At 43.7% G+C, this 9,121-nt stretch overlaps 1 protein-coding gene across 2 annotated transcripts; it reads right to left on the reverse strand.

Moving 5' to 3' along the window:
* LOC132988675 (P2R1A-PPP2R2A-interacting phosphatase regulator 1) lies at positions 1 to 9,121 on the reverse strand. 2 transcript variants are annotated; one of them, XR_009675843.1, is made up of 10 exons: positions 8,365 to 9,121; positions 7,835 to 7,919; positions 7,685 to 7,741; positions 7,299 to 7,345; positions 7,158 to 7,215; positions 5,938 to 6,002; positions 5,806 to 5,861; positions 5,565 to 5,649; positions 3,826 to 4,092; positions 1 to 3,623 (listed from the first exon to the last, which is right to left on the reverse strand). XR_009675843.1 is itself a non-coding variant. In XM_061056247.1 (9 exons), exons 1-9 carry the CDS (start codon positions 8,463 to 8,465, stop codon positions 3,969 to 3,971), a joined length of 678 nt encoding a protein of 225 aa, XP_060912230.1. In that variant the 5' UTR covers positions 8,466 to 9,121; the 3' UTR covers positions 1 to 3,968. The 2 variants fall into 2 exon arrangements, 1 of the variants encoding a protein (XP_060912230.1); XM_061056247.1 differs by having other exon boundaries at positions 1 to 4,092.

Raw genomic sequence — 9,121 nt, forward strand, 5'->3', positions numbered from 1 at the left:
AACACAGAAAAAGCAGCTATATTTAACAGCATTTTCTTACATGACGATGCATTTTCATGATCATGTAACCTAAAAGATTAAAGTGATCTAAATAGAAATGTGCAAAGTCGTGACAGAAACAAAAGAAAGAAATGACGTCAAATCTGTCACGGCGAGATTTGGAAACATTTTGAAGAAGTCAGGTTTGTGTTTGCAGCGACCCACGCTCACTCGGATGTTTACGTTTCAAAAGAGAGGGGGTCGATAGAGACACATCTATAAAAACAGCTTATTAGAGACTATGTACAAACATATCGCACAGGTGTGTCAGGTGTGAAACAAGAACAGGTCAAACTTCCTGTCAATGAATCTGATGGGATGGAAAAATAAACAGCCCGACCGACGGTCCTCTGAAATATGACGACATGTTTAGGCACGATGATGAGTGAACATACAAAACTGTACAATACTGTGAAAGTGCAAAAGTTGGAAGCAGAACTGCAGCTCATTTAAGACCCCCCACACACACACACACACACACACACACACACACACACACACACACACACACACACACACACACACACACACACACACACACACACACACACACACACACACACACACACACACACACACACACACACACACACACACACACACACACACACACACACACACACAATCACACAATCATCACCTCTGACGGAACAGCAACAGCTACAAGCTTGTGCTAAATATTGCGACTCAGACCAGTTTCCTCGGTGCAAACTGAGGAGGAGTTTGATTTTTAAGGAGCCTCGGAGGGGAAATGAGCTGTTTGGAACCAGATACTCTTGGTGGAGTCAGATTGTTTCAGGTAAGTGCTAGAAAGTTTCTATAGAGCTCTGAATACCGGGCGTTCTGGTTCAGTTCGATTCACTACGGTACATTTGTCGGCGTTTCCACCATCAAAAGTTTGGAAGGGTACAAAAATATACGATCTGTACCTTCCTACTTTTTGCTACCCTCCTGTTGGGGTGTCAAGCCGACCGATCCGACTCTAGACTCAAGACTAAAGTTTCTAGTGAGTGTCAGATCGTATTCAGTAGCCCTGTTCAGACACCTTCAATCTAAATGTGGCAACGGTGTAATGGGGGTCTGTTCGGTCTTTGGAGGTAGTAACAGAATCTGCGCTAGAAACAGAATCTAGCGCAGCGCTATGTGTGTGTGTGTGTGTGTGTGTGTGTGTGCATGTCTGACTGTGTGTGTATGTGCTCCCACAACGCTGAAACGCAATGTGACTTCACAGACTGGGACACCAATCATACACCAACGTTTTGTCATTGTGAGCTAGTTTGATTCTAGTAGAGAAGGTTAATGTTGGCGCTACATACGTTTCTACTAAGTGCTGGATAGTTTTTTTTTTTTGTTGGCTCCAGATAGTGTCAATGAATTTGAAATAGTTTGGACAGTTTCAGGTGAGAGTCTAATAGTTTCTTGCTGATGCCAGGTCATTTTGAGGCGTTCAATGTCATTCTGTAGTTTTGACTGAGTGTCGGGCAGTTCTAGCGCAGACCAGACATTTGTAAAGAGGTGTAGGTTGTCCTCTTGAGCATTGATTGTTTCTGGTGAGTTTCTGGACAGCGACAGATACACTCCTGTGAGTCAGATAGTTTTCTAGTGAGCAGAAGTTATTTACAAGCGTTAGTATCTTGAAGGTGAAGAACAGGATTGATAGATTTTAGGTCGTTCAGTGGGGGATAGTTTGTGCTTAGAGTCATGTCCCCTCTGAGGCTCCGTAGATATGGGAATTAAACCGATGACGTATTAACAGGACAGCTAAAGCAAGGAAATGTTGTCAACACGGTTATTGTGCTCATATGGATATTTTCTGATAACTGTTTGGAACCTGATATGGAATATATATGTACATAAGTCCCATCAAATAACTGATGACACTGGATTATTGCCCGGCCCTCTGATTATCATAGTTCTGTGAAATATGAAGTATTAAACCAACGGGCTTTCTTGGTATCCATCGAGTGTCTCTGACTAATCACGTGAGCTTTCGTGAACTGCTTGGCAGAAAAAATCCAAACATATTTCTGAAGGACAAGGCGGCTGATTTCAAGTAAAAAAAGATTGAAGACGCTCGAAGAGAAAACAAACGGAAATAAAAGAAAAAGTAAAAATGTTAAAAAGGGCAGAGCACATCCACTTCCTGCAGATTTAATATGTACAATCAAACCCTGCAGCCTGAAGAAAACTGAGCACTTATAAGCTGCTCTGACTGTCAATATTCACATATAGATACATTATTAACAAATTAAACCTCAGTTTCTTCACTGGGAGCCAGTTATTAAACCAGTCTCTCAAGCTGGGAGGAAACCAAACATCCAACAGAGGAACCATCGCTAACAAACATTCGACAAACGTTTGACAAATAACTGATGTCTGTCGGGTTCCTTCTGGTAAAACTAGAAGTTTCAGTCAGGTGGACTCAGTCGACACAGACGAGACATTTTTCGTTAAAACACAAAAATCTTCAATGACTGAAACTTTGTTCAGTGGCTGAATCTCAGGTTTGTCCGGTTGAGCTACTTTGGGCTCAAACGTAAAGGTTCTCTAAGACAGAAAGCTACAACCCCTTCATGTGGATTCTGAGTTTGGACAGGGACTGTTTGGACGTGTTTGATTGGATATTTGGGCTTCTGTATATTTCATAATTTGCGTTGTTGATAAAAGATGCAAACTCATGATCTTAACCCTGGTTCACTGTTTTGAATAAGTGCTAGTGGAATCATTAATCCCAGCGACTTCAACTGCCAAACTTCCGAAATTTCATCAGATTGTTTCGACTCGATGGAAAGATCGATATACGTTTACATGTGGTTTTCCAAAACCTCCACGACAACGTGGGAGTATTTCCTGAATTTTCTTTGTTCCGTTCAGATCCTCGACGTGTCGACTGGATCGCTGAAGTTGGAAGCAGATCTTCCAGAACTACCTCGATGTCTTCGTAGATACGTTTAATCTAAACACTTCAAATGTTTCTTCATTTCCTGTGTTTCTACGTCTTGATTACAACTCAAGACCTTATAAGAACTCAGAACAGTTGACCAGAGACGATCTGGAGCTTCATACAGAGCATCGACTGATCGGTCAGACTTCAGCTGCAGCCTCATACAGGCAGCCCCAGATGTGAATCCATCGTCAAGAACAGGTTTTCTCTGTGCTGCATGTGCACAAACATGCACAGCGGTTTGGTGTTTCTGTGCTTACTTGATTTATCCGTCCTGCTTCTGTACGTATTGAATAACAATTAGCTTGTTTGATCCTTGATCCTTGGGTCTGCAGAGAGGTTTGGATTTTTTGGAGGTGTGCTGTTCCCCATGTGCTTCCCAGAGTTCCCCCAACACGCCCCTCTGTCAGTCTGAATCCGGCTTCTGTCCGGCGACACAACCAGTGTGTCCTCGGTTTCACGAGATTCATGAATCTTGCGACGATGCTGATGATGAATCTTCTGTAAACCTTTCCTTTGGGCGTTGGATTTAGGGTTATTCCACAACTTCAGTCAGATGATGGACTCACAACTCTAAGGCCACACATTTGACAAAGCAGATGTAAGAGTCCTTCTCCCCAGTCACAGTCGACCGCTGACTCTGAGGGTTTAAAATAAAGTAACGGCGCGGTTATTCCAACTAACCAACAAAAAATGTCTGATAGCCAATCAGAAACTTCAGGAGGATTTACTTTCTGAAGCGTCTCTGAACAAAAACTTCCCATGGCAGTAAACCAGCTCAGAGAGCAGAAAACTTCATTTCCTGTGATTCTTCAGTGGTCGCAGGAAGAGGCGGGACTTACAGTGATCCTGGCGATTAACTGGAGCAGAAATAAGGTGCGATCGGCGTCGATGTTCATCGTGGTTTTTCTGGAGCTGATGCTGGTTGTCAGTCTGCACCCACAGTGACAGGGTCAGGACTCCGGGCGAGGAGGATGAGGAGGGTTTAGTGTCCGGGGTGCTGGTGGGAGGTGAATGGGGTGAAGGCAGGGGGAGGAGAGAGAGACAGAGGGCTGGACTGAGGACTGACGCCCCCTGCTGGCGGAGAACCTGCCGCCGTCTGGGAAACACTGAGTGGAAGGAAGGAGAGGCAGGAAAAGTGAGTTTCATGCAGATTTCGATTTCTGTAGCAAAATAAAAGTCATAGACACCAAATATGATAAACTTGCTTTTTTTAATCCACAAAAATTGCAGGCAAACTACTACATATTGTCTGAACTGATCAAATATGTTGGCAATGCTTCGCTAGTGACATGTTGGCCACATGTTTGTGCAATTTAGAAAATGTTCTCCTCGAGTTAAAACTATGACTAAAGATTTGTAGTTTGTCTAAAGCTTCGGTACTTTTTGATATATCGATCATTACAATGACAGCGCTTGTATCATTTTTAAACAAGTGGTATCAAACAGTTGTCACCCTTACACTGTGTCCTAACAGCATGCGAGTGTTGGATAACACGTTGCATCGCGCACAATCTCATGCTCGCTGTCCATGATGTACCCATTCATTTAGACCAAATTAATCCCAAAGGGCAATTCAGTTCCAGAGTCCACCCAGACCATGCAAACATTTGCAAACAACAGATGGAGTTTGTCAGAGATAAAACATTACATTTCTTTGCTCTGTGAATTTCAGTTTCTCCATGCAAACAGTATGACATGATTTTATTTTGAAGGTGGACAAACTGAAGCGTGGTGCTTTTATTTTGAAGGTGGACAAACTGACGTGTGGTGCTTTTATTTTGAAGGTGGACAAACTGAAGCGTGGTGCTTTTATTTTGAAGGTGGACAAACTGACGTGTGGTGCTTTTATTTTGAAGGTGGACAAACTGACGTGTGGTGCTTTTATTTTGAAGGTGGACAAACTGAAGTGTGGTGCTTTTGTTGCATTAATTTACCGACACATCGGTAAAAACGAGTTTACAAGTGCACGACTTCCCGACTTGACGTCAGAATCGTCATCAAATGGGGGGCAAAATAAGTTTTGTTAATGTTAACATACTTTTCATTAATTCAAGTATCGACTATCAACTTTTTGCTCATATATAACTTTTAACAGTTACATTTCACTGATCTTATTCTTCGTAGCATAAACACTTTTTTTTTGCTGTTGTTTCAACATTCAGACTTTCCGAGCTGAAATCACGTGAACACACGACTTCCCAACTCGGAAACTTGGACCATCTGAGCAGCACATGAATGCAGCATTTGTAACGACGAGCTGTTGAAGCTCGTGAATAAATGGCTCGCAGTGAGCTAAATAGTTTTTCTCCGTGTTGACACAGGTCAAAGGTCAACATTTTAATCCTGTTATCTCCACTTTGTACAACAAGCTAACGAGCTAACAAGCTAACGAGCTCTGCTGAGTGAGGGAAGTGAGCGACTTGTAGAGCCCTCTCCTATTTCATTCCTCGTCTGTCTACACAAGCGACAGAGAGGAAAATAGAAACATGGTGTCAGGGTCAATAGAATCCAGCTGATTTTGTCACTGACTCGTGTTGCGTGCAGTTAGGACAGGCTGTCAGTTCGAGGTGATCCTCACCTAACTGTGTAGCTGCTCCTGTTGGCTGGATCTGTTACCCCGGCAACAAAGAGCTTCTTAGGTGGTCCATCTGACTCCACCCCTCCTGAGGAACAGAGGTTCATAAAAGTATAAATATTTCTGACATTACTAAAGAAGGAAGGACTCAAAGGAGAGTATTAAACCCACATGTACCAGGTCAACGTTCAAACGCCGTTAACCTGACCACGAGGTGGCGTCATATTTGCTGGCTGTGAATTACCTTTCCTCTTGAGTGGAGTTAATGCAGGCCACCTCACAGTGGCGCTGACTGCTGGTCTGTGGACAGTAAACAGGTTTGTAAGAACACAGGTTCAAACAGAAGCTGCATCTTAACACAATGTGATGCACGTACCTGAACCTCCGGGTTGGACTTGGGGAGGAGTTAGGGGTGACACCGCTGTCCTGTGACTGAAACCACTGAAGAAGAAAAGAATGAAAACAGAACAAAACTCAGCTTGGATCCTCTGAAAACTCTTCTTTGATACTTTGTGATACCACACGTCATCTCTGTTCTTTTACTGATCCATGGTATCCAAAAGTATGTAAGCTTTGGAAAAAACTATTTCATGAGACAGGTAGGAGAGGAATGAAAACATGACGCTTCTTGGAATTAGATGGGATCTTCTTAAACCTCGCCTTAAACCTCCAAACTTAAACAGTGTGAACCCTCTAGTCTAAAGTCGTGTTCACTCATGCAGTCCTGAAAATATCTAGATGATTTCAGGACTGCTCCCAAAATCTTTCTGATCTGGTTATTCACACATGATCCTCACAGCAGGAGACTATCCCTGTCAGACAGGAAAGGGGGGGGGGGTCTCCTGAGGTAAGACAGGATGTAAAAAGAACGACGTGGAAGTTGCAGATGAAGCATCAGAGTCCTCAATACGACGCTATAATGAGAATATCTGTCTTTCTATCAATGTGAACTAAAGAGTGGAGAAGAACATACTGGAGAACAGGAAACATAATGCAGCAGGTTCATTAGAGCACAGAGATGGTAGAGGTGGCGTACAGACAGTCTATGGTCGTGCAGCGATCACAGGGAATAAACATCACCACCCACTCGCTCCAGGTGAATTCTCCTGATTATATCCTGCTGCGTTCTCACATCAGCTCACTCTGACTTTCTGCAGAATAAATACGAGGAGGCTGGAGGAGAAACTCCGGGTGAAGAGAGAAACATTCAGCTGTTTGTGTTCACACATGCAGCTCAGCAGGAAAATATCTGGAGTTTCTGGAGGTGTGAACAAGGATCAAATGTTGTGATTCGGGTTAATACTGAATAGTTTGATGAGTTTTGATCTGGATATGAAACCAGGATTAAAAACTGGATTCAATCCTAATTATTAGTAAAAGTATTTCAGTTTTCAACACCTTAATCTCTCTTAACAAATCATGTGTCTATCTCTCTCTGAGTGGTGGATTGGATTGTTGTTAACACTACATTACCCATAATCCTCTGAGCATTCAAAAGACAAACCTGGTGAGTAATTGTGCTCAATGACAGAAACAACATCAAAAAGCATCATAAAGAGAGCTGGTGAGTTCAAAATAAGGTCAGGCGATGCTCACCACTGATGCGTGATCGTGCCACTGACTGACTGAAGGAACTGGGATCAGACTGGAAGCACTGGGAGAGAGCGAGAGAGCGGTGCAATTAGATATTCTGGATTCAAACTTCAACCAGCTGAACACTGAGTTTGTTGAATGTACCTTATTCTCTGCAGACTACCTCTGAGCATCATCTCCATGTTCTCCTCCTGCATCAAACACAAACAGCTGTTGGTGAAGATTCACTTCCTGTCCTCACTAAACCCGACATGTTAACTAGTTAGTCTGTGTCATTGTTTGGTTACCATAGAAACGCGAGGCTCATCTTAACTAGCAGAGCATACATACAAACTAACCAAAACATAGTGTCAGAAATTAGGTTTGAACTTGATGTGACCAATCAGAGAGCGGCATTTCGTCACAGAGAGCAGTGTTACCTCTCGTGTCTGATCGTCTCTGAACAGGCTAACGTCAGGAATAACTTCTGTTCACTGACGTTCATCCACAAACTCTAATGTTGGTACGATCTGACAAAGCATCATCCTCACCTGCCTCTTCTGGTCCAGTCTGTCTCCGGTCAGAGAGAAAGGAGAGAGAGGGACGAGCTGCAGGAGAGGAAGACATAGAAACGATGGATGTGAGTGTGGGGAGACTGGACCAGACAGTAGACGTAGAATCAGTCGGTGTGATCCACTGACCTGTGAGGGGCAGCTGGGGTTGATGGACACACTGCTGCGTCTGTACCGAGCTGACGTCACGGGACTGAAGACCGCCATCCCATCACTGGCAGGAGGACATGAAGGAAATTAATAACATGTTTATATAATATATAGAGAGAAAATAACTGCTTAAAATACAGCTTAATTATGACACATTCATTTAAGCGGTGGCCTTTAAACTCAGCCTGTATCCACCTGTTGTACATTCAAAAATGATATCATTAATTAATACAAAAACCACATTTCAATGAGATAATACGTATTTTAAGAATTCACAACTCTTGACCTCAAAACCACTTATTGCAAAGGAAGGCTTGAAAAATCAGACCGAAGTTTACATTTTATTTAATGTATCACAAATATGCAAAGAAGATTAGTAGCTATACATTGTAATAATTTATTATTAAACATTTTATAAGTTGCGTATGGTTCACTACGAAAAGGTTGGTAAACACATTATTTATTTTTATGAGGTTCGGTGAGTCACATTTGGGTGTAATACCACTGACCTGACGCTGGTGATCATGGGGGCGCTGTTAGATCTACGGAGTGCCCCGCCTCCTGCCCCGCCAGCTGCGCCTGCGCACTGGTCGACTTCCATCCGTTCCATACCTCGGTACGAAGGCCCGGCGGTGGAAGCGCCGACTGCCGGCCTCCGACCTTCAGACGGCGGCGTCGGGCTCTACTCAAGCCCGGTGGAAGCCCGACCCGCAGGCCTCTCGAGCAGCTAACCGTAGAGCCGCTGAACACGGACGCTGTCTTCTCTCTATCGCATTTCCCTCACAAAAAAGACCCTTATCCGTGTTTCACTGCGGGGGGCGACGTCATTTATTCCCCGCGGATACGCTTCACTTGCTGCCGTTTCCAACGCAAATTTAACGTCTGCGTAAAAGCGAGATTATATACAAACCCCGCGAAAAAACACTCGAGACAAAGTTTAGTAAGGACATCCGGTTAAAACTCACCCGGCTGTCCCGGCTCTGCGGGGAAACTTTTAATTCGAGTCCGCACAGGTGACGTGACTTTTCGGATTAGCTGTTGAGCTAACTTGCAGTGAAACCTCCAGATCGGAAAACCGCTAAGCAGCTGTCCGAAGAAGTCTCACCCGGGCCGGACACACAGTCCTCACACGGGCCGCTCACACAGTTCCCCCCTAAACGCCGATCAGACCCCTAAAAGAATCCAAGAAACGCGGAAAATAAACAGTTTGAAAGATTTTTTTAACAACATAGTCCTTGACCAAATAGAGGTAGTTCACCAACTGTG

This window comes from Labrus mixtus, chromosome 14, assembly GCF_963584025.1.
Source record: "Labrus mixtus chromosome 14, fLabMix1.1, whole genome shotgun sequence".
NCBI lineage: Eukaryota > Metazoa > Chordata > Actinopteri > Labriformes > Labridae > Labrus > Labrus mixtus.